Raw genomic sequence first — 26059 nt, 5'->3', positions numbered from 1 at the left:
CCAATGCAGAAAGCCAATGCAGAAAGCCAATGCAGAAAGCCAATGCAGAAAGCCAATGCAGAAAGCCAATGCAGAAAGCCAATGCAGAAAGCCAATGCAGAAAGCCAATGCAGAAAGCCAATGCAGAAAGCCAATGCAGAAAGCCAATGCAGAAAGCCAATGCAGAAAGCCAATGCAGAAAGCCAATGCAGAAAGCCAATGGCATGCTGGCTTTTTGCGAAAGGATTTGAGTTTAGGAGCAAGGAGGTCCTACTGCCATTGTACTGGGCCCTGGTGAGACCACACCTGGAGTATTGTGCAATTTTGGTCTCCTAATTTGAGGAAGGACATTATTGCTATTGAGGGAGTGCAGCGTAGGTTCATCAGGTTAATTCCCGGGATGGCGGGACTGACATATGATGAAAAAATGGGTCGACTGGGCTTGTATTCACTGGAAATTAGAAGGATCTTATTGAAACATATAAAATTCTTAAAGGATTGGGCAGGCTAGATGCAGGAAAAAAAAATCTCGATGTTGGGAGAGTCTCCGTTTAAGAATAAGGGGTAGGCCATTTAGGACTGAGATGAGGAAAAACATTTTCACCCAGAGAGGTGTGATTCTGTGGAATTCTCTGCCATAGAAGGGAGTGGAGGCCAATTCACTGGATGTTTTCAAGAGAGTTAGATTTAGCTCTTAAGGCTAAAGGAATCAAGGGATATGGGGAAAACGCAGGAACGGGGTACTGATTTTAGATGATCAGCCATTATCATATTGAATGGTGGTGCTGGCTCAAATGGTCTACTACTGTACCTATTTTGGGAGGAAACCAGAGCACCTGGAGAAAACCCACGTGGTGACAGGGAAACAGCTCCCATAGTCGGGATCGAACCCGGGTCTCTGGTGCTGTAAGGCGGCAACTCTACCTGCTGCACCACCCCCAATGGACCAGGGTAAAGTATTGGCTGCTGGGCGCTGAGGCTCATAGTTGTACCTTGGCCCTGGTGGTGAGTGCAGTCCAGTGCTGGAAGCTGGGTGCGGACAGAATGGTATCATTGACAAATTTAAAGACAGCATTGGAACTGTGTGTGGCTACACATAGGGACTGTGTAGAGCAAGGGACTGAACGCACAACGCCAAGGTGATTTTGTGCTGATGGTTGTTGAGGAGGAAGTGTTTACCACCACAGAACATCTGGAGGAGATGAATGAGGACGGGTGAGAGAGGGAACAAAGAATTGCTGGAGCTGTGAGAGGTTGCAGCTAAAAATGTGAAACAAAGGACACTTGAACAGGTACATGGATAGGAAAGGTTTAAAGGGATATGGGTCAAACATGGGCAATTGGGACTAGCTTAGGGTGTACCTAAGAGGCAAGTGTGTTTTATTGTCATATGTTCCAAACAGAAAAATGAAATCCTTACTTGCAGCAGCTCAACAGTACTCTGAAAACAATATGATGTTGGCAAGTAAGGAGATGAGGAGGCATTTGTCAGCCAGAGGGTGGTGAATCTGTGGAATTCTTTGCCACAGATGACAGTGGAGGCCAAGTCGATGGGTATTTTTAAGGCAGAGATTGATAGGTTCTTGATTAGTAAGTGTGTCAAAGGTAATGGGCAAAAGGCTGGAGAATGGATTGAGAGGAAAAGATAAATCAACCATAATTGAATGGTGGAGTAGACTCAATGGGCCGAATAGCCTAACTCTGCTGCTATAATCTTATGAGCTTAGTTGGGGCATCTTACTTGGCATAGCTGAGTTGGGCCGAAGGGTGTGTTTCCTTGCTGTATGAAATATTTAAATATTATATACAAAAATGTTAAGGCTATGTACGTGTTATGTCACTCTATTTTGAGACGTTTATCTTCGGGCTATGATTCGGGAGATATTTCTCTTTCAATATATATCCTCTACAACATTAAATGTTTTTAATCATATGATTTTGTGCAGCAACCAGAATCTTGCTGTTGCTTGGTTTAGTTTATTATTATTGTCATGTGTATCGAGGTACAGTACAAAGCTTTTGTTGCATGCTAATCAAAGAAAAGACGACACCTGATTACAATGAAGCCATCCATACAGCACCTATAAAGGGAATATCATTTAGTGCAAGATAAAGTCCGATTAACGATAGCTCAAATAATAACTGACTAGCATTTTCCCCACTACCGATGTTAGGCTAACTGGTCTATAATTCCCCGTTTTCTCTCTCCCTCCCTTTTTAAAAAGTGGGGTTACATTAGCCACCCTCCAGTCCTCAGTAACTACTCCAGAATCTAAAGAGTTTTGAAAAATTATCACTAATGCATCCACTATTTCTGAGGCTATTTCCTTGAGCACTCTGGGATGCAGCCTATCTGGCCCTGGGGATTTATCTGCCTTTAATCCATTTAATTTACCTAACACCACTTCCCGACTAACCTGGATTTCCCTCAGTTCCTCCATCTCATTAGACCACCTGGATTTCCCTCAGTTCCTCCATCTCATTAGACCACCGGTCCCCCGCTATTTCCGGCAGACGGTTTATGTCTTCCTTAGTGAAGACAGAACCAAAGTATTTGTTCAATTGGTCTGCCATCTCCTTGTTCCCTACGATCAATTCACCTGTTTCCGACTGCAAGGGACCTACATTTGCCTTAACTAATCTTTTTCTCTTGACATATCTATAAAAGCTTTTGCAGTCTGTTTTTATGTTCCTTGCCAGTTTTCCCCTCATAATCTATTTTCCCTTTCCTAATTAAGCCCTTTGTCCTCCTCTGCTGGACTCTGAATTTCTCCCAGTCCTCTGGTATGCTACTTTTTCTGGCTAATCTGTATGCTTCATCTTTTGTTTTAATACTATCCTTGATTTCCCTTGTTAGCCACGGATGCACTACCTTTCCTGGTTTGTTCTTTTGCCAAACTGGGATGAACACTTGTTGTAGTTCATCCATGCGACCTTTAAATGCCTTCCATTGCATGTCCACCGTCAACCCTTTCAGCATCAATCGCCAGTCTATCTTGGACAATTCACGCCTCATACCCTCAAAGTTACCTTTCTTTAAGTTCAGAACACTTGTTTCTGTATCGACTTTGTCACTCTCCATCCTAATGAAGAACTCTACCATGTTATGATCACTCTTGCCCAAGGGGCCTCGCACAACAAGACTGCTAACTAACCCTTCCTCATTACTCAATACCCAGTCTAGAATGGCCTGTTCTCTCGTTGGTTCCTCGACATGTTGGTTTAGAAAACCATCTCTCAACTTAATTGCACTGGCAAAGTAAGAGGCCATTCAGCCCATCGGGTCTATGTCAGCACTCGGCTGAGTAATCCCATTCTCCTGCTCACTTCTGTCTGTCCCTGAAGTATTTTATTTCTTTGTTGAATATATCGTCCTTTCTCCCTGCAGGTTATGCCGTTCATAGGGGCAATTTTTGGTGGATTATGCCGTGGGCAGATGATAGCAATACAAGGAATATTGCCCAAAGAGAGTGAAAGGTAAATAAACAGCTGGAAATAGACCGTCTAGGGGCATTTCATCGACTACATGATCAAGCTATTTGTTCACTTGCAAATCTAAGAACGTTCCTTTGCAGCAAAATGTAGCAGTAAAGGATGAAGGGCTCCAACCAAAAACGTCATCTCTTGGTGTTCCCCAGAGATGATGCTTGACCTGCTGAGTTACCCCAACACTTTGGTGTCCTTGTGTACACTAACATATGCAGTTCCTTGCTTCTACTCATTGGGGGCAATGTGGAATGGCCAAATTACTCATCAGCACAACTGTGGTGATACTATCTTAAAAATAATCCAGTTTTAGAGCTTTCTCATTGGTGGGCAGCACAGTGGCGCAACTGTGGCACAGTAGCTGCCTCACAGCACCAGTGACCCGGGTTCGATCTTGACCTCGGGTGCTGCATGTGTGGTTTGCAAATTCTCCCTGTGACCATGTGGGTTTCCTCCAGGCGCGCCGGTTTCCTCCCAGATCACAAAGACCTGACGGTTTGTAGGTCCATTGGTTTTTGTAAATTACCCCTAATCTGTAGGAGTGGATGAGAAAGTGGAATAACCATAGAACTATTGTGAACGGGTGATCGATGGTTTACATGGGCTGAAGGGCCTGTTTCCTTCCTGTATTTTTCACATTTGTTGCAGAATGGTGACGTTAAATCCTTTCCCTAGATTCCAGGTGGATTTTCAGCTAGGATGTAGCGAACAACCTCGTGCAGACGTTGCCTTCCATTTCAATCCACGTTTTTGGAGATCCGAATGTGTGGTTTGTAACACACTCGAGAAGGGGAAGTGGGCACGAGAATTAAAAGTATTCGAAATGCCATTCAAGAAAGGAGAGCCATTTGAAATAATCTTCTTCGTGATGGTGGACAAGTTCAAGGTAATGCAAGTCAAAACTCCCCTTCGCCTATGTTCACCTTTTACCTATATATTATCAATGTGTATTGTGTTTGCAGGCCTGTTAAGCTGTTTAGTTTAGAGATACAGCATGGAAACAGACCCTTTGGCCCACCGCACGCCGACCAGCGATCCCCTTACACTGGCACTATCCGACACACTAGGGACAATTTACATTTTTTAACGAAGCCAATTAACCTACAAACCTGTACCTCTTTGGAGTGTTGGTGGAAATCGGAGCACCCAGAGAAAACCCATGCGGTCATGGGAAGAAAGTACAAACTCCATACAAACAGCACCCGTAGTTAAGTTCGAACCTCGGTCTCCAGCGCTGTGAGGCAGTAACTCTACCACTGCGCCACCGTGCTAGGCATTGTGCAGTGATGACCCAAGCTTTGGTCAGGGGCAAGTTTTCTTCACAAGTTGATCAATAAGCCCTGAGAGAATTACATTGAAGTTTACAGACAACAAAAATAAGTAATTTGCTAAACTGGAAGTAAGTAGCAGATGGAAACCAGTCCCGGTAATCTTGGGGGTGGCACGATGGCGCAGTGGTAGAGTTGCTGACTCACAGCACCAGAGTCCCGGGTTCGATCCTAATTACGGGTGCTGTCTGTGCGTAGTTTGTAAGTTCTCCCCCTGATCTGCCTGGGTTTTTTCGGGGATTTCCGGTTTCCTCCCATACTCTAAAGATGTGCAGGTTTGTAGGCGAATTGGCTTGGTATAATTGTAAATTAACTCTTGTGTTGAGGATAGTGTAAGTGTGTGGGGATCGCTGGCCAGGGCAGATGCAGTGGACTGACGGGCCTGTTTCCGCGCTGCATTTCTAAACTAAATTAAAGCTTGTGGTGATGCATTTCCTTTTTTAAAAATCAAGATGTGGGAAATTGTTCAGAAATAGTTTCTCTCCATCTGTGGAAGCGCAGAAAATATTTGGTCAGCAAAGTCTCTGTTGAAGATCATTTAACCCAGACCTGCACCTATTGTCCATTGTCTATTGGGGTATGGGGAGAAGGCAGGAACGGGGTACTGATTGAGAATGATCAGCCACGATCAAATTGAATGGCGGTGCTGGCTCGAAGGGCCGAATGGCCTACTCCTGCACCTATCGTCTATTGTCTATTGTCTGATATAACATAACATTGCGTTTCTGACAGAAGTTTTGCCCATGTGCCAATGTATGAACACTTAGATCTAATTTGAATCCTGTGGAAATTCTTGAGAGATAATTCACAACTCTTGTAAAGTAATACAGATAAATAGAAATATGATCATTCACATCTTTTATTGAATGAGAATGTCATAAATAGGGTGGGTGGGGGGAGGATGGTGGAAGTCAGAAGGATGTTACTAGTGGTTTAGGAGTGTCAACAAAGGTAATTGTAGGCTGTAGGACCTGTTCTTGTGCAGTACTGTGTAAAACAAAGAACTGCAGATGCACAAAAGGATACAAAGTGCTGGAGTAACCTGGCAGGGTGGGCAGCATCGCTGGAGAACATAGACGGGTGACGATTCAGGTCGGGACCCTTCATCAGTCACCTATCCATGATCCAGAGATGCTGCCTGACCTGCTGAGTTACTCCAGCGCTTTATGTATGGCTGTGCTGTACTGTTCCATGCTCTAAATGAGAAAATACAAAATGCGCCAACAGAGGGGAGATACTTTCTTGCCCTCTTTAAGTAGAGTCCAGTGTAAGGATGTAGAATTTAAATCTTGTTTCTGCCACCTTCGTAACCACAATTACATTGGAGTTAAAAGATATGAAGTAGGTGAAATGAATTAGATAGACACAAAATGCTGGAGTAACTCAGCGGGTCACGTTTCGGGTCGGGACCCTTCTTCAGACTTTGGAGTCCTGACCTGAAATGTCACCCATCCTTGTTTCTCAGAGATAGAAACAGAGAAAATAGGTGCAGGAGTAGGCCATTTGGCCCTTCGAGCCAGTACCGCCATTCAATATGATCCTACTGACCAGCTGAGTTACTCCAGCACTTTGTGCATATCTTTGCCATTAACCAGCATCTGCAGTTCATTGTTTCTATACTATGAATTGAATTAGAATTGTGTACTGATGATACCTGAAGGGTCTGATATGAACTGGTTCAGCACGTCAAAAGCTGCACACAAAAGGTGTATTATTTACGTGAACTTTGTATTTATCTGCTAGGTTGCGGTTAATGGAAAACATTTTCTGGATTATCAACACAGGATGAGGCCGGATAGAGTTGATACACTTGGAATTAGTGGCGTCGTTCAAATTCAAACCATCGGCTTCTTGGGCAACTCTGTAAGCAAGCAGTCATTAAGCAATTTATTATGTCTCTTTGGTAGTGACTTGCAAGATTTATTACTGGTGATTCCGATTTGCCTTATTTTTAAATGTCAAGAAATTATTTAGTTTTTTTTACCTGCCACCCCCCTGCTCATATAAAATTCTTAAGGGGTTGGAGAGGCTAGATGCGGGAAGATTGTTCCCGATGTTGGGGAAGTCCAGAACCAGGGGTCGCAGCTTAAGGATAAGGGGGAAGTCTTTTAGGACCGAGATGAGAAAACATTTCTTCACACAGAGTGGTGAGTCTGTGGAATTCTCTGCCACAGAAGGTAGTTGAGGCCAGTTCATTGGCTATATTTAAGAGGGAGTTAGATGTGGCCCTTGTGGCTAAAGGGATCAGGGGGTATGGAGAGAAGGCAGGTATAGGTTACTGAGTTGGATGATCAGCCATGATCATATTGAATGGCGGTGCAGGCTCGAAGGGCCGAATGGCCTACTCCTGCACCTATTTTCTATGTTTCACCCAACTTGATTCATCTTTAATATGGAAAACATATGTGCGGCACAGTGGTGCAGCTGCTGGAGTTGCTGCCTTACGGCGCCAGAATTCCGGGTTTGAACCTGACCTCTAGTGCTGTCTGTGGAGTTTGCGTGTTCTCCCTGTGGATTTCATCCAGGTGCTCCAAATTCCTCCCACATCCCAAAAACGCGTGGGTTTGTAGGTTAATTGATGATATGTAAATTGTCCATAGTGTGTTGGGAGTGGATGGGATAGTGGGATAACATGGAACCAGGGTGAATGGGTAATTGAGGGTTGGTGTGGACTCAATGGGCTGAAGGGTCTGTTTCCATGCCGTGTCTTTCAAACAATCAATCAATAGTGCTGCATGCTGTCATCTGGATCCCTCACCCACGTCTTCTCTGTGACTGTAGTTCTGCTCTCGCTCCCCCCTCCCCCAACCCAAAATCAATCTGAAAAAAGATCTCAATCCAAAAAGTCATCTATCCACGATCTCCGGAGATGCTGTCTGACCCGCTGAGTTACTCCAGCATTTTGTGTCTCTTTTTGTAAACCAGCATCTGCAGTTCCTTGATCATACAATAATGCTGCATTGTTGACTAGTGGATTCAATGCCTTTGGTCAATGACTCGTCTTCACTTTGAAGCATGTTGGTGAGATGTAAAATTAGGTTTGTGCTAACACTGGGTAAAACCCAGTTCCAGCCTGGTGCGTTGTTCAGATCAGCAGTAGATGTTTGCTGGGCTTGCTATGGATTCAGTGAAATTTTCCTGGTATAAATCCCAAATCCAATCTGCAATCCAATTGATCTTGGATTTGGTCACTTTCTGAGTCGCTGCAAACTTATTTTGCAGCAAACAATCCCCAAGAATGTGTGTTTGTCCTCTCCTCCAGAATTAAATGTGGCTTATAAACTAATTGCATTTCTTCTAAGCATGCACACTCCTGAATTATTTGCAGCATATTTTATTAGTGCAGTTGAAACTGCAAGAATTCAAACAGAGAATTTAGAGAAAAGCATATTTTGCAGTAGATCATATGACAAACTTTGGCATTAAAGGGGAACAATACGTTTGTTGTAGCGGTGCAGGGGTACTGATTGAGAATGATCAGCCATGATCACATTGAATGGCAGTGCTGGCTCGAAGGGCCGAATGGCCTCCTCCTGCACCTATTGTCTATTGTACAGGGTTTGCACGTTCTCCCCGTGACCTGCGTGGGTTTTCTCAGAGATCCTCGGTTTCCTCCCACACTCCAAAGACGTGCAGGTTTGTAAGTTAATTGGCTTGGTAAATGTAAAAATAGTGTTATGCAATATTTGAAACATTTAATGAGAAACGTTACCTTAAATAAATTTGACTTTTCATTACATAAACTTGTAGTTATATTATTTTCCCTTAAAAACACAAAATTAATCCAGTATGATTCATAAATGTATACACGCCTGTGTATTAAAGTTTAGACTTTAGAGATACAGCACGGAAACAGGCCCTTCGGCCCACTGAGTCTACGCCGACCAGTACACAAACACTATCCTACTCACTAGGGACGATTTGTACAACTTACTGAAGCCAATTAGTCTAGAAACCTCTGCATCTTTTAAAGTGTGGGAGGAAACCGGAGCACCTGGGGAAACCCACATGGTCACAGGGAGAACAGACAAACACCCGTAGTCAGATTCGAACCCAGGTCTCTGGCGCTGTAAGGCAGCAACTCTACCGCTGCGCCACCGTGCCGTCAAAATTGATATATGTATTGATCAAGTCAAGTCAAGATTATTTGTCACATACATATACCAGATTGTTTCCTGGGATGGCAGGACTTTCATATGAAGAAAGACTGGATAGACTCAGCTTGTACTCGCTGGAATTTAGAAGATTGAGGGGGGATCTTATAGAAACTTACAAAATTCTTAAGGGGTTGGACAGGCTAGATGCAGGAAGATTGTTCCCAATGTTGGGGAAGTCCAGAACAAGGGGTCACAGTTTAAGGATAAGGGGGAAGTCTTTTAGGACCGAGATGAGAAAACATTTCTTCACACAGAGAGTGGTGAGTCTGTGGAATTCTCTGCCACAGAAGGTAGTTGAGGCCAGTTCATTGGCTATATTTAAGAGGGAGTTAGATGTGGCCCTTGTGGCTAAAGGGATCAGGGGGTATGGAGAGAAGGCAGGTACAGGATACTGAGTTGGATGATCAGCCATGATCATATTGAATGGCGGTGCAGGCTCGAAGGGCCGAATGGCCTACTCCTGCACCTATTTTCTATGTTTCTATGTCTCATCAGCTGTACTTATTGTTTGGTTTAAATTTAGAGCACCAGGATAAATGCTTTTGTTACTGGGACCTCCATCATTCAATTACACTAAAACTTCATCTAGTTCCTCCCAAGCTGCTCGCTGTCCTGCCTAAAACAAAATTATTCATGTTCTTTCATCATTGCTGGATCTAAATCTTGAAACTGTCCTCCATATTCGTTCATTCTTCGTCACTGAATCTAAATCCTGATTCTCTGTTCACCCAATAGGGCTGTAGATGTACCTTCACCTTCTGGAGAAGTTAGTACTGCTGCCTCACCTCTCCAGGGTTCTGGGCTTGATCCCGACTCTGGATGTTGCTTGGGTAAAGTTACGGGGCTACAGAGAAAGAGAGAGAATGATGGAAATGCTATATGTTGGGGTTGGGAAAAGGTGTGGCCTCAATGGGCCAATAACTTCCTGTGTCATGTCCACGGGACTGGGGTGGCTCAAGGAAGTGGCCCTCCATCACCTTCTCAAGGGCAGTATTTTAGCAGTAAATGCTAGGTTTTCCTGCAAAGCCATTATCTGATAAATGTTTGGTAATTGTGCAAACTGTGAATGTCTGTTATTGCACCTGAAAGTTATCGTGCCAAATGAGGTCTTTCCTAATTGTTTTCAGGAGCTGGATAATCCATATTCTGACCTTCCAATAAAGAAGACCAATTCAAATGGGACTGTGAGTCTGAATCCTGACATTCTAAAAATGTCTTTCTCTACCTTTTAGTTATTATAACTTAACGTATTCTTGTTTCTTTGTATTATAGCATTCAACACCATCCAAATCTCTCTTGGTAAGTACATATCATGTTTGTTAAACTTTTATTGCGGAATGTGATTGACTAAGTAAAAAACATAAAATGGTACAGCATAGGCTCACGTTTGTGCCGAACAAGATGCCGTTAAACTGTTCTCATCTGCATGTACACAACCCATATCCTTCCATTTCCTGACCTCTGGTGCTGTCGGTGTGGAGTTTGCACACCTTCTTTGTGACCGTGTGGGTTTCCTCCATCATCCCAAAGACGTGCGGGTTTGTAGATTAATTGCCTCAAGTGTAGGGAGTGGATGAGAAAGTGTGACAATGTAGTGTGGCACGGTGGCGCAGCGGTAGAGTTGCTGCCTTGCAGCGCCTGAGACCTGGGTTCGATCCTAACTATGGGTGCTGTCTGTATGGAGTTTGTACATTCTCCCCGTGACCGCGTGGGTTTTCCCCGGGTGCTCCGGTTTCCTGCCACTCCAAAGACATACAGGTTTGCAGGTTAATTTGGCTTCAGTAAAAATTGTAAATTGTCGCTAGTGTGCAGGATAGTGCTAGTATACGGGGATTACTGGTCGGCGCCGACTTTGTGGGCCTAAGGGCCTGTTTCTGCACTGTATTTCTAAACTGAACTAATTGTAATTTCTTGTTTTTAGGCTGTTCCTTATCTGGGTAAAATTAAGGATGGATTGAGCCCAGGTCGGGTAATCACTATTCAAGGCAAAATCAAAAAGTATCCAAACAGGTGCTTTATTGAATTTCTGTTTATAATCTAATAAATTTGTGTCTCTAATGATGGGAGCTTCACCGCATATTTAAATTTGAGTTGTAGTCCAGCATTCATTTTTGGCACAAAAACTAGCATATCAATATTGCAAGGAACTTGGAGTACAGTCTGGAAATATAAAAGCATTGGTGCAGCAGTAGAGTTGCTGCCATACAGTGACATGGCTGGGTTTGATCCCGATTATGGGTGCAGTCTGTATGGAATTTGCATGAATATGGAGGTTGAGATGTTTAGGTCCTTGGATGGAGTCGAGGGGAGAGGTAAAGGGACAAGTGTTGCATCTCCTGCGGTTGCTGGGGAAAGTACCTGGGGAGGGGGTGGTTTGGGCTGGAAGGGACCAGGGAATTATAGAGGGAATGGTCTCTACGGAAAGCAGAAAGGGGAAGAGATGGGAAGATGTGGCCAGTAGTGGGATCCTGTTGGAGGTGACGGAAATGTTGGAGGATAATTTGTTGTATACGCTGGATGATGGGGTGGAAGGTGAGGCCAAATGGGACTCTATCCTTGTTACGAATGGGGAGAGGGGGAACAAGAGCGGAGCTGCAGGATATAGAAGAGGCCTTAGTAAGAGCCTCATCTATAATGGAAGAGGGGAAGCTCCGTTTCCTAAGGAATGAGGACATCTCTGATGCCCTAGTGTGAAACACCTCACCCTGGGCGCAGACGGAGGAATTGGAAGTAGGGGATAGACTTTTTACAGGAGACAGGATGGGAAGAAGTGTAGTCAAGATAGCTGTGGGAGTCAGTAGGTTTGTAGATGTCAGTCATTAGTCTGTCTCCTGTGATGGAGATGGTGATATCCAGAAAAGGTAGGGAGATGTCGGAGATGGTCCAAGTATATTTAAGAGTAGGATGGAAATTAGTGATGAAATTTATGAAGTCAGTGAGTTCTGCATGGGTACAAGAAGTAGCACCAATGCAGTCGTCAACACCTTTGCTCAGTTCGCCTTAACCAACCTGATCTCCTGGTGGCACTTCAACTCCCCCTCCCAGTCTGACCTTTCTGTCATGGGCCTCCTCATTGTCATAATGAGGGCCACTGCAAATTGGAGGAACAGCATCTCATATTTCGCTTGGGCAGCTTACACCCCAGCGGTATGAACATTGAATTTTCTAACTTCAGACAGTTCCTCTGTCCCTCTCTTTCCCCTCCCCCTTCCCAGTTCTCCCAATGTCTTCCTGTCTCCAACTACATCCTTTCTTTGTCCCGCCCCCTCCCCTGACACAAGTCTGAAGGGTCTCGACCTGAAACATCACCCATTCCTTCTCTCCTGAGATGCTGCCTGACCCACTAAGTTACTCCAGCATTTTGTGATACTCGTGTATGGGTGATCGCTGGTTGGCGTGAACTCGGCGGGCCACATGGCCTGATTCCATGCTGTATCTCTTAACGAAACATTGTATAAATTCTCAGATTTGCCATAAATCTCCAAGTGAGTGACACCACTGATGTTCCACTGCATCTGAATCCACGTTTCAAGGAGAGAGTTTTTATTCGAAATTCTTTCCTCCATCAAAGCTGGGGAGAAGAGGAGCAGAAAGTAGATGATTTTCCATTTAATCCAGAGGCATACTTTGAGGTATGTAAACTGTGACTTTTAAGTGGCACGTAGGCTTTGTGGGAGAACGTAGAATTGTGTAAAATACAAGAGTTAAATCGGGTCTGCATTACACAAACTAGGATTATCCACGTTGGAACGAAAGCAATGAAGGGAACATCCAAGAAACTGCAGATGCTGGTTAAGAAATCAAATCAAAATGCCTGAGTAACTTAGCAGCTCAGGCAGCATCTCTGGAGAGCATGAATGTGTGATGGAGTTTTGGGTCAGGATCCATTTTCCGACTGGTAGAGGGATGGTTGGATGAAGTTTAAGTTGTTACTGGGTTTGGTAGGAAGAAACGTTGTTAATCACAAAATATTTTTAGAAGCTACAGGAGCCTAAAAAACATTACTTCCCAGCTCATGAATATCTTCCCATCAATTATTAGGCTTTTGAACCACCTGCCCAACCCTATCTTGGCACCAAACTCGTATGGACTGTAATGTTGCACAACATGCTTTGCACTATGACTTTCTGGTTACCCCATAACTGAATTTATTGTATGATTAAATATTTATTTGTGGTTTAATGTGCCTGTAAGGCTGCAGCAAATATATTTTTTACAGTCCTGGTCCATATAAACACTATGTGGTGTGTATAAACGCATTAAAAACTCTTGACTCTAAGGTTGTCTTGTTTAGACTGTTCATACTTACAATGTCTTCTACTTGTGTTTCAGGTTATTATTTATTGTGATTCTGACTGCTTCAAGATAGCTGCAAATGGGAAGCACTCAGTGGAGTACAAACACCGATTTACCGATTTGAATAAAATTGACGTGTTGCAGGTGGAAGGAGATATCCAGTTGATAGATGTACAGACTTGGTAGGTGGAGGGAAACTGCTGTCCAATATAAACATCAGGTGAAAAGAAAGTAATCTAACCAAATTCTATTTCCAATTCTAGAGAGTGCGTCATCAAATTGAGAAGAACATTTTGTTTTCTGGGATTGTTGGACGATAATTGAAGATCCATTTGCTTTTGAATTACTTAACTGTGTACTTGAAACCACGTATGAAGATCATATTTCCACAGATGCTCAACCCTTAAATGTTTAAGAAATACGAATATGAATGGATTTTAGTTGAGCATTTACGATACTTTGCTTCGGAATACAAAACCCCAAGCTTGTCTAAGTCTTAACCTAATTCAACCATTGTCAATATTTCCAAAATACCTTAATTGTAAGTTAAACTTGGAAAAAACATACAATTTAAATATTTAATTTTTGTAGCATTTGTTCACTAGACAAAGCTGTGTAGCTTTTTTTAAATAATCATTGGTAAAGTTTGTCGCATCTCTAATGCCTAATGAAAATATTCTGTAGGACTGGACATGCTGAAGTGCCCACAAATGGAGAAATTGTTTTGAAACTGATCCAAGGTTTTTGCATGTATGTATGTTCCTTTAAATTGTGCCCAGAAAAGTTTATAATTTCTCTAGAATAGTTGATTCAAGTTAATAACTTTCATCTTCCAATATCTTTGAAAGGCCAAGGAAAAATAATTTTAATGCATTTGCTTCTCTTTGTATTAGGGTCTTTGGCTCTATATTTCTCTTTTGTAAGTCCTATCACTGTAATGTAAAACTACTTTCCTAACTTTTTTTTTGTGTATGTGCTCGGATTACCAGCTGTGCGCACTCAGTTTAAGCCACAATTTTCACTTACAACTAGCACCTTTAACACTCGAGCATCAAGCCTGATCTTGGCTGCTTGCAACACTGATTTCCCTTGTACCTTGTGTCTCGGACAAGACTTTCAAGATATTCAATACAGCTTCAAATTCTATGCAGATGTGTAATGCTTATCTCTGCACAAACATGCATTTAAACTTTACTGCCATCGCATAATAGAACTTTAAAAATATTGACTATTTCCCTCGTTTTGAACTACGAACTCCTGGGAAGGATACAGCTGAAATATTTCTGTAGCACTTTATCTGTTTGATGATCAAAAGCATTTGTTTTTTGATTTTGATCGGAACTATGCTCATGGATGAAATTAGCAGGAGCAGAAAATAGATTATTTACCAAACCATTGCCAAAATTGTGGGACATTACAGCTTTGTACATAATTTACCAATCCAATGCGTGCAAATTAACTGGGTCGTTAACATGCTAGGTTTGTAGGGCTGAGGATCAAGCACTGGATATTTCACTACTTCTCCCTATCCCAATGTCACGTGCAATCTATGAATCTGAAAATTGCCAATGAATTGCAATCTATGAATCTAGATTGCCCTGTATTGTGCTGAGATTTTCACCAACTGCTGGTAATGAAAATTTATCATTATTTGATTTAAAAGCCAAACTCTTCACTTAAACTTAATTTATTGCTTAAGAATTCTGTCAGCTTTACATTCTGTAATGACTTAAAGCAGACATCTTGACTTTTTGTAATTAGCATTTTGTATAAGGCCCATTAAGGCATAGGCAGCAGTGGTGCAGCAGCAGAGTTGTTGCTTTACATAGCCAAAGAGCCCCGTTCAATCCTGACTAAGAGTGCACTCTGTACAGTTTGTATATTCTCCCGATGACCATGTGGAATTTCTCTCACTTGCTGAAGACGTGTAGGTTAATTGGCTTCGATAAATATTGTAAATTGTCTCAAGTGTGTTGGATAGTGTTAGTGTATGGGGATCGCTAGTTGGTGTGGGCCGAAGGACCCGTTTTTGCCCCGTATGTCTAAACTAAACTTGAATTTGCAATGACCTCTGAGGAGTTGTAGTCAAATAATTCTTGATGCTGAGAATGTGGTAACCAAATCTAGGATAGTGTGGGGGTTTTTTTGCCCACACTTGGTTTGCATTTTAATGAAACATGTTTTTCTTTCCAAAGTAATTTGTGCAAATTAGTGATTGAATGGGAAGAATTTCACGTCAAATAGTATTCAGTTGCAAAGTGTGACTCTTTTTAGATTCCATGTTGTAAATTGTTTACAGGATTTGGGGCTCAGCCACACTTTTTCTGAATGAATATGCTATTTTCTGGCTGGCCATAAAGCAGTCTAAGCTTATTTTGGAATTGGTGGAATTAAATGTTGTGTAGGAACTTTAGAAAAAAATAGCATCAACATCAGCTTTGACCTATTATAAATTAATATACTGACTTGTTATCCTGCAAACTAGATAAATATCCATTTACATTTTTATGAACTAGTTGAAATGTGTCATCAATGTTTAATTTTAAATTGAAGTTGTACTCCAAGATTAAATAGTAAAGTTCAAGAACTGATGCAAGTAATGCAGTCAGGCTGGAGTTTCTTGGTGCAATGCATGGAGTAGCTTGTACCATGAATGTAATGACACTTTTTTCCTTCCTTCAGAATTACACCACAAAGAGGTACAGATTTGTAGGTTAATGCGCTTGGTATAACTGTAAAGTGTGTAGGATAAAGTAAGTGGGCAGGGATTGCTGGTCAGCGTGTTTCTGCATTGTATCTCTAAACGAAAAAAAACACACCAGCCCCCGCACCCAACCATATCTCTAATTCCATTTAACAGCACTTGACCTGCACCCTTCCATATCTTGACAATTCAAATGTTCATGTAGACGTCTGCCCAGAATGGAAGAAATGGCAGTTATAAAGCTAGCCTCCCACGACGTACATATTCACTACCAACACACCACTGCCCTCACCCACTCACCACCACCACTCTTTTTCCTCCCCCCCACCCCCCCCCCCTTCCCCTCTACAATCCACTATCTACACTTCCTAAGGCCAACTCAGCAGGTCAGGTAGCATCTCTGGAGTATGTGAATTGGTAACAACTCTGGTGGGGACCCTTGTTGAGTCTCCGAAGATGATATTGCCTGGGTAATTATCTCTTCTCTGCTGCTGGATCCAAAATTCAGGAACAGCTTCTTCCTTGCGGTAAGCAGCATCTTGAATGAACCTCACAGAAGCTAGTGATGAATTACCGATCTTTCAATCTATCCTCTTTGCGACATTTGCACTTTTTTCTATCTGCACTATTTTTGTAAATGTAATAATATAATTCTGCTGTTTATTTTCACTTTTATACTCATCTCTGATATGACTTTCATGCAAACCTTTCACTGTATTTCAGTACATGTGACAACAATAAACTAATACTGAAATGTGAGTATTTGCCTTCACTACCTCTGCAGACACTGTTCTAGATTTCAAACAGTGAGGGAAAAAGTTCTTCCTCAGAATGAAGACAAGGGATTGGAGTGGGTCCATGTCCTGTTTTACAATGCCACTGGTGCAGCAAAAATTCCTATTATTAATGCCCTCATAATTTTGTACACCTCGATCAGCCGCTTCCACTCCAAGGAGAGCAAACCTATCTTATCCAGTCTCATAAATGAAATGCTCCACCCTGGATGCCTTTGTGGTGACTCCTTTCCACTGTAATCACATCATACTTTACATGTATGCCTTATCTACCTGTGCTGCCACCTTCAGGGAGCCTGACACAGTAAATAAACTTCCCAGTGGCAGAACGGACAGCTCAACAGTAGAGTTGCTGCCTTATAGTGCCAGAGACCCGAGATCTATCTTGGCTACAGATGCTGTCTATAGAGTTTGTACGCTCTCCCTGTTGGAGCAACGCAGAGGATCAGGCTGCATCTCTGGAGAAAAGGAATGGGTGACGTTTCGAGTCGACACCTTTCTTCAGACCCAGAACGTCACTTATTGCTGCTGCCAGATCTGCTGGATTACTCCAGCACTTTGTGTCTATCTTCTGTGTAAACCAGCATCTGCCATTCCTTCCTACAATAAAAATCATCAGTGTTGGTTTGCACAAGGTAGAATTCTGCAACTTCAGCATTGAGAGTAGGGCCAGTACTTTTTAATACCCGTGTGAATCATGTGATTCTTAATACAAAACTTTACATGTAAAAAATACATTCATCATCTATAAAACTTCCTACAACATGGGGGTTTCAGAAATAGCTCTGTAGTGGCTCTCCAAGAATGACTTCCAGCTGTTGGATCACTTTCTGACAGTGGTGTTCCACTTCTTCGCATTCATCTGTAACATAAAGCACACAATATTGAACTCAAAACTCTCACTGAAATAAAGAGGCATGGTGTGCAAAAGCAGAGAAGTTATGCCTCGTAGTAGAAATCACTGGGGTGGGCTATAACTAGGGAACGGTATTAATTTCTGGTTACCACACTTTCCGAAGCATGTAAATATTCCAGAGATGATGCAGAAAAGATTTCCCCAGTGGTTCTACAGTATGAGGGATTTCAATGGGAAGAAACTAAGGAAGCCTGGGATTGTTCTCCATGGACCAAAGGAGGTGTGGAGGAAATGTGATAGAAGTCACAGTCATACAGCATGGAAACAGGCTCTTTGGCCCAACTCATCCATGCCAACCAAGATTTAAGCTCTGGGGCTGCACAGTTGCTGCCTCACAGCACCGTATATCCGGGTTTGATCCTGACTGTGGGTAATGTCTGTACGGAGTTTGTACATTCTCCCTGTGGCGGCGTGGATTTTCTCTGGGCTCTCCAGTTTCCTCCCACACTCCAAAGTTGAATAGGTTTGTACGTTAATTGGCTTGGGAAAATTATAAATTGTCCCTCGTGTGTGTGTGTGTGTAGTATAGTGTTAGTGTGCGGGGGATTATTGGTCGGTGTGGAGTCGGTGAGCCTAAGGGCCTGTTTCTGCGCTGTAACTCTAAACTAAACTTATACTAAACAGAATGATGAGTTTCTTATTACACATTAATATTTGCATTAAGATTTTAGTTCAAGTCAGTAGCTTACCTTCCAACAGTTCTGCCAAGAAGGGGGTGGTTTCAGGCAATAACACCATGTAGTTCTCCTTGAGTTTACCAGCCAATTCCAACAGCATAATGAGAGCAGAAAACCTCACCTGCACATTAAAAGCAATATTTTAACCCTTTCAACCATCAATGAGGTAAAAAAAAAATACTAGCACCTTAAAACAGGAGGCTCAAACCACAAATTGATGACCCAGGCTGTTTGGAAATGATTTTCCCCCCGAACTTAATTAATTAAATATCAATCTAGGAACAATGTCCAAGTTTGAATTTTGTTCATTATCAAATGTACTGAGGTACAGTGAAAAGCTTTTGTTACGTGCTATCCAGTCAGTGGAAAGATGATGTGTGATTACAATCGACCCATCCACAGTGTAGATACATGATAAAGGGAATAATGTTCAGTGCAAGTAAAGTTCGATCAAAGATAGTCTGAGGATCTCCAAAGGGGTAGATAGTAGCTCAGGAAAACATCTAAATTATCTCAAATAAGTCAAATCCATCATGGCTTAACTTCCCTGGCTTCTGAAAACAGAAACTGGTTAATTGTGAGCGATTCAGCAGCTCTTAATGCACTTATGATCAGCTATCACTGTAAAAGCATATGGATGGAGAGAGTAGAGGAAAGGCATCGAAGTCTAACACAAACTCATCAAAACTCTTCCTCAGATTAGGAAGGAAATTTCCCGAACAGTAGCCTAGGGATTGTGAAGGAAAATGTTCACCTCCTGTTGTTCTTTTCATAAAATAGATTGTTTGCATAATTGTGAAATCTAAATCAGTAAATCTGGTCGTTTCAGAAACAACTGACTATAAAAGCTGCTGTAGAAAACCTAGCTGGTTCACTAATGTCCTCACTAAAATGCTAGATAAAAGACTGCAGTTTTGGAAAAGTTAATGCCTTTTATAGCAAAGAATAAAGGGTAATATGGAACCACCACATCCCAAGAATTTGAAAAAGCACAGCTGATTCCATATACATTGAACCAGAGCCCTTTTACGTCTTTGGGGTTCACCATCCAATTGGGAAATATGATCACCAGCAAACACTGACCATATCAAGTTGGTATTTGCAATGAAATATGATTATCACCAGATCATCCCCAAAGGTTCTTCAAAACTCAAGTGCTATACTCAGCAAAATACGATATTAATCGAGACGCATGGCTAGGAATGGACAATAATGTTGACATGATACAAAGCTCGAAAGCATGTACCGCCAGATTCAGGAACAGAGTTATCAGACTACTGAACCTACCTCTTTGTAAACCCTACACTTTTTTTCCCCTCTACAATTGCAATGCGATAACACTATATTCTGCACTCTTAGTATTTTTCATTTTGCACCACCTATTGCACCAGTGAATGGCTTGATTGTACTCATGTCTAGTATGATTTGACTGGACTAATAAACTAATAGCAATAATAATTACCAGATAATCTGTAAATAGTACAGATTAAGAGTGCCATTTTGGAAACAGGAATCTTTTTCGTCAAATCCTGCTGCTTACCTTTGGTGAGCTGTGCCTTGTTTTAAGCAAGATTTGGTAATTCAGTGGCTTCCAGAGGGAATCATCACCAATGGCAACAGAAAACTGAGCGATACATGGGATAAGATGTTTGGTCACTCTATCCTTGTACTCCTCCTCACTGCCCAGCATGTTTTCCAGCTACAAAGATTACAAAATGTCAGAATATATTCACAGTCCGTAATAGTTTCAAGCCACCATAAGAGTAATTACAGTTCTGCTATAACATGTGTTTCTGTAAAGTGAGTTGGATAAAGGGCAATTAACAAATTAGGAAATACTATTTGTATTACATGGATTGAATTAATTACAATGCGATTTCTAATCATGAACTGGGGAACCATTTAAAGGTTACCTGACAAGTGGAAAAAGCGCTGTCTTGGAACAAAAAATAGGAAAAACAGTTTCCATGTAATCTCCCCAATCAAACGCTATTCTCTTAAGAGAACTGTCGCTCCTTACACTGCAGTTGGCCATTGAAATTAGTAAGCAATCACTGCCATTGACAATTGCGCAACAATACTCTTTTAAACATTGTAATATGAACACTTTACAGCTGTGCACATCATTCTGTGTCAATAGTCGGGATAAAATAACCAAATAAAGTCAAGTTGTAAGATCATAATTGCATGTTTAATGAAGCTGGCAAGTGAATGGAACTAGCTTTGACAGGCACAGTGAGAGTTACACACCTGATCCACCAAGGGCATCATGAGAGTATCAGCTCTTTCCTTGCTGACAAATTGCTGAGTGTCAAAGAGAAAGATTTTGTGCATGCAGTCAGTGACGAACTGAAGTAAGAGGCATGATTTTATTGCGCTGCTGTCTGAGTCAAAGAAACTTTCATCTATTTTGGAAGAAAAAAAGATGATTTATTAAACTCAGTAGAGTGTGCGAGTAATTCTGCAGTTCCAGAGTCATAGAATCATACAGCACTGAAACAAGCCCTTCGGCACGACCCATACATGCTGACATGGATACCCCATCTAAGCTAGTCCCATTTGCCCGTGTTTGGCCCATTTTTCTCTGAACCGTTGCTTTCTTTGTACCTGTCCAATAGTCTTTTAAATGCTGCTATAGTATATGCCCCAACTCTCTCCTCTGGCAGAATGTTCCATTTACCTGCCACCCTTAGAGTGAAAAGGTTGCCCCCCCCCCCCAGGTTCCTATTAAATCTTGCCCCTGTCACCTTGGATCTATGTCCTTTTGGTTTTGATTCCCCAACTCTGGGTCAAAGTTGATCAAAAAGCCATCACCCCCATACACTAACACTACACACACTAAGGAGATTTTTTTTTACTGATGCCAATTACCTACAAACCTGCATGTCTTTGGAATGCGAGAGGAAAACGGAGCACCCAAAGAAAACCCACTCATAGGGAGAACGTACAAACTCCGCACAGACAGCACTCGTAATCTGGATCAAACCCAGGTCTCTGGCGCTGCAAGGCAGCAACTGCGCTGCCCCCGATCTCATTAATTTCCTTATTAAACTCAATCACACTAGACAAACACATTTGCCTGTTGAACCAGTACATACTAAACAAATAAGTGCTGTCAGACCTGTCTGAAGAAGGGGCCCACCCTGAAACATCACCTATCCCATGTTCACCAGAGATGCTGCCTGACCTGCTGAGTTACTCCAGCACTATGTGTCTTTTGCTGTCATTTATATTTTGATGATAATTCTTCCCTGAGATTACTGTTTCTGAAAGACCCTTACCACATATGGGGCTTGAATAATAAAAAAGTTAATAAACTTCAACTTACCTGTCTTGGCTGTGTTGGTCTGGTTCAGAATTTCAGCGAAAGGCTTCACCAGCTGCCCAGCAAACAGGGTGAATAAACCTTTCAGCTTGTCCGCAATGCTATCTGCTAAGCGGTAAAATGTAATCAATCGATCTGTAGGGAACCCCTCAGACTTGCTCCAGTCGAACAGCTGATTAGAAGCAAACCATATGTCGGTGGTTAAAAAAATAATTTGCACATATTCATCTGTGGAATTGTTTACCGAATATTATTGACATACCTTAAAGAACAAGGGTCTGAAAGTAACCTCCGAAAGTTTCATTATCATGCCAACCAGACAATTGATGACGTGACCCTCAATTTCACCTACTTTGTCCAGGTCATCCTACAGATGGGAAGAAATAGAAGGAAAGTTGGCCTTATATGTACACTTAAAATAGTAATAGAGGTGGTTTATGTAATGCACAACTATAGCCTTGTACGTATGGATGTCTAAGTGCCTTTATCACACCCAATAGGAGAATGGAATTACCTGTCATTCTGAAGAATGACCTGTCCCGTCCTGTCCCAACCTGTGTACGTTATCTTGGAATTAGTTTAGTTTAGTTTATTATCATGTGTACCGAGGGACAGTGAAAGGCTTCTTGTTGCGGGCTAACCATTCAGCGGAAATACTGCACATATCACAATCGAGTCATCCACACTGCACAGATACAGGATAGGGGGAATAACGTTTAATGCAAGATAAAGTCCAGTAAAGTCTGATTAAAGATAGTCCGAGGGTCTCCAGTGAGGTAGATGGTAGGTTAGGACCTCTCTTTAAGGGCCTGTCCCACTTAGGCGATTTTAAGGCGACTGCCGGCGACTAGGCTGTCGCCGACAGTTCGCCGGGATGTCACGGGCATGATCGTGAGGAGTCTTCAAATAATCACGATGGATCTCGGCGCGTCGCTGAGAAATCATCCGGTATGAAATTTCTCGGCGACAGCTGGCTTGTCGGCAGGTATCGTTGCTTATTGCGGGCGCTGTCGCATGCTGTCCCCAGGTTTGCAAGGTTGTCGCCTGTACTTTATCATGACATCTCACCCAAAGAGTTTTTGAATAAAGTTGATTTTGGTGATTTTTAAAAAAAAAATAGGTGTCGGAATTTCTAAGTACTTTATCATGACATCTCATTCAAAGATTCTAGTCGCATTCATTTTGACCATTAAAATCAAACGCTGACACATGCGCTGCGCTGTGAGAACACTTTTCATTCATTTATTTAGATCAATGAGGCAAGCACATACACAGGCATTTCACTATGTTTATTAAAGGCCAAAGCTCACACATAGACAGACACGACTAACACAAAGATAAACTGAGTTTTACTGCCATGCTGTTTGTAGGGGGTATGCACACCTGACCATAAAGGACAATGACGTGTGAAATGGTCTGGCCGGACCTTGCTGTCCTTATGGTCAGGTGTGCATACCCCCTACAAACAGCATAACAGTAAAGCTCAGTTTATCTTTGTGTTAGTAGTGTCTGTCTATGTGCGAGCTTTGGCCTTTAATAAAAATAGTGAAATGCCTGTGGATGTGCTTGCCTCATAGATCTAAATAAATGAATGAAAAGTGTTCTCATAGCGCAGTGTGTGTGTGTCAGCATTTGATTTTAATGGTCAAAATGAATGCGACTAGAATCTTTGAATGAGATGTCATGATAAAGTACTTACAAATTCAATAAATTTGGACACCTATTTTTTAAATAATCACCAAAATCAACTTTATTTCACATGTGAGTTGTGCTTGTGACACCTCCACATAAGTGCAGGTTTTCGTTGGTTGTCTTGCTTGCCGTGGTCCCTGTCGTAGTGGACGTCCTAGGTAGCGAAGACTGAGTCGCCGGTTGTCGTCAGCTTGCCGTCGCCTATGTGGTAGGTTGTCTTAGGTTGTCGTGGTCATTGTCGTAGGGTTAATTTTTTTGGCGATCTGCTAAGACTTTGACAGTCGCCGGCAGTAGCCTAAAAAATCGCCTAAGTGGGACAGGCCCTTTAGGATGGTTCAGTTGTCTGATCACAGCTGGGAAGAAACTGTTCCTCAATTACCTCATTAACAAATGGTTTCAAGGCAAACTTTGGGGTCTGGCCAGAAGTGGCCATGCAAATTTGTTAAAAACCACAAATTATGCCAAAAGTTTAGGAGATGGCAGAACAGTCGTAGTAAAACAAAAGACTCACAAAAACACATTTATACCTGGGAATTGATATGTCAATATGAGGCTAAATGCGAATTAAATTGGTACATTTCAAAGTGCATTAAATGGCAAACAGATTTTCGTATGCAACTGTTATTGTGCAGCAACATGCCACAATAGCAATGAGATTAATGACTTAATGAATTTTAGTGGCTGTGATTGATGAAAATTGATTAAAGTGGCAGCAGGACCAATATGTTAAATACCCTTGTGCAACAATGACTTATAGTTGTCTGATGCAGATAGTCATTCAGCTCAATGCTTACAATGAATCCGAGTTATCCATAGTCTTATTAGTCCTGGAGTTGTCGAACAGAAAGACCGAAACACACAGTTCCATGAAAGCGATGATACAGGTCGACAGAGTGGTGTAGAACAGTGCTTCTTAAACTCATTCACCCTTGAGTCTTTATCACAAAATTTCATTCACCTTCGACTAAATTTTCTTGTTCTTTGGTAATTTTTGTCTTATTCTCCCTTGTGTATAATTTTTAAATATTAATTAATGCACCCTTCATGCACCCCTCTAATTTCATTCACCCTTGGGTGAACCATTGGTGTAGAAGACGTTTGGCATGCTTGCCTTCATCGGTGGGGGTGCTGAGAACAGAAGCTGGGATGTTATATTACAGCTGTACATAGTATGGGTATGAACGCATTTGGAGCATTGTGTAGAGTTTTACTCACCCTGCTACAGGGGCAGCACACAGCACCAGAAACCCAGTGTCCATCCTGACTAGAGGGGGGCCCTATCTATGCAGTTTGTACGTTTGCCCTGTGACCACGTGGGTTTCCTCAGGTACTCCGGATTCCTCCCACACTCCAAAGGCGAGCAGGTTTGTAGGTTAATTGGCATCTATAAAGTGTGTAGGATGCAAAAGTGGGATAACGTGATAACGAGTATGCTGGTGATCAATGGTCGGCTTGCACTCGGTGGGCCAAAGGGTTTGTTTCTACACTGTATCTCGAAACTAAACTACACAAATGATGTAATTAAACTGGAAAGGGAGCAAAAAGAATTTACAAGGACTGGAACGTGTAGTTATAAAGAGTGGCTTGATCCTTTGCTCCCACAACTTAGGAAGCCGAAGAGTAGCCTGATAGAGGCAAAAACAATCATGAGGTGCATAGATAAGGTAGAACTGCCAGTCTTTTCACCGGGGTAGGGGAGTTAAAGCAACAGAGGACACAAGTTTGGACTAGTACACAGACAGGAAAAATTGTGAGGAATATGGGTCAGGCACAGGCATGTGGATGGCTCGGTTCAGCAACTTGGTTGGCATGGATGGGAGAGCCGTAGGGCGTTTCCGTGTAGTATTGTTTGATGACTATACAAAGTACAGGTGTTGGGGTTATGGGGAGAAGGCAGGAGAATGGGGCTGAGAGGAAAAGATAGATCAGTCATGAATGAATGGCAGAGTAGACATGATGGGCCGAATAACCCAATTATGCTCCTATAAACTTATGAAAATGGTATATTTAAAAATATATATCCAGTTCCTTGAAAAGTGGTTTTGCGATTTATGCTCTCATCCAATTTATCAGATATCTCATGTCCTGAGAATCTCTTGTGTAAAAACAAAATCCTAAAATCCATTCTTCACATCTTAAATGTGCACCATCTTCATTTCGACGATCAGTGGACCAAAGTTTGTCTCCGTGTCGGGTAAAACCACAACCTTAAAGTCTGGCGCAGTGCGGCGGTAGAACGGCCGTCGGGCCATGAGCAACCTGGCAGCCGCGTTGCCGAGAACGAAGAGGGACTTGGCGGGGAGCTGCTGAGAACAAAGGACCCGTGGCTGGGGGCTGCTGAGAACAAAGAAGGACCCGGTGGATCGCTGAAAATAAAGGACCCGGCAGGCTGCCCGCAGCCACCTGCGTCGGCAGGCCCGGTTCGCCACTACGAGAAGATAAAACTGTACCAAGAACATTCGAAACTTTGGCGGTGTCAGCATCGAGGTGACTCTTTGTGTTCTGCCTAGGTGAAGGCTGCTGTGTGATTTTACCGGGGTGTATGCAAAAACGAAGAATTTCACTGTACCTGGGAGCATGTGACAATAAAGTATCCTTGGGCATTGGACAGGGTTCGATCATGACTACCAGGCACCAAGGGGTTGCTCCAAACTAGTAGATGTACAATTCCCAGTAGTTCAACAAAAAGTTTGAATTATACCATG

The 26059-nt window shown here is 42.4% G+C and overlaps 2 protein-coding genes across 5 annotated transcripts in view; one reads left to right on the top strand and one right to left on the bottom strand.

The window, feature by feature from the left end:
- Positions 1-26059, top strand: part of LOC144596583 (galectin-8-like) — a 42129-nt gene that overhangs the window by 1975 nt on the left and 14095 nt on the right. Inside the window, exons 2-10 of one of the 3 annotated variants that reach the window (XM_078405079.1) lie at positions 3368-3456; positions 4141-4351; positions 6537-6656; positions 10078-10134; positions 10223-10249; positions 10872-10960; positions 12417-12582; positions 13283-13428; positions 13510-15761. In XM_078405079.1, the coding sequence (XP_078261205.1) occupies positions 3368-3456; positions 4141-4351; positions 6537-6656; positions 10078-10134; positions 10223-10249; positions 10872-10960; positions 12417-12582; positions 13283-13428; position 13510 (906 nt within the window). In that variant the 3' untranslated portion in view covers positions 13511-15761. Of the gene's footprint in view, positions 1-3367; positions 3457-4140; positions 4352-6536; positions 6657-10077; positions 10135-10222; positions 10250-10871; positions 10961-12416; positions 12583-13282; positions 15762-26059 lie in introns of those variants that run through there. The other 2 variants (XM_078405078.1, XM_078405076.1) reach the window with 2 other exon arrangements.
- Positions 17365-26059, bottom strand: part of heatr1 (HEAT repeat containing 1) — an 86107-nt gene continuing 77412 nt past the window's right edge. For both annotated transcript variants that reach the window (XM_078405074.1, XM_078405075.1), the window contains exons 40-45: positions 21925-22029; positions 21666-21834; positions 20588-20742; positions 19878-20036; positions 18350-18458; positions 17365-17606 (exon numbers count right to left, since the gene is read on the bottom strand). In XM_078405074.1, coding sequence (XP_078261200.1) covers positions 17518-17606; positions 18350-18458; positions 19878-20036; positions 20588-20742; positions 21666-21834; positions 21925-22029 — 786 coding nt within the window. In that variant the 3' untranslated portion in view covers positions 17365-17517. The remainder of the gene's footprint in view (positions 17607-18349; positions 18459-19877; positions 20037-20587; positions 20743-21665; positions 21835-21924; positions 22030-26059) is intronic.

This window comes from Rhinoraja longicauda, chromosome 9, assembly GCF_053455715.1.
Source record: "Rhinoraja longicauda isolate Sanriku21f chromosome 9, sRhiLon1.1, whole genome shotgun sequence".
Lineage (NCBI taxonomy): Eukaryota > Metazoa > Chordata > Chondrichthyes > Rajiformes > Arhynchobatidae > Rhinoraja > Rhinoraja longicauda.
The sequence above is the reverse complement of the archived record's forward strand: the minus strand, read 5'-3'. Positions and strand labels throughout refer to the sequence as shown.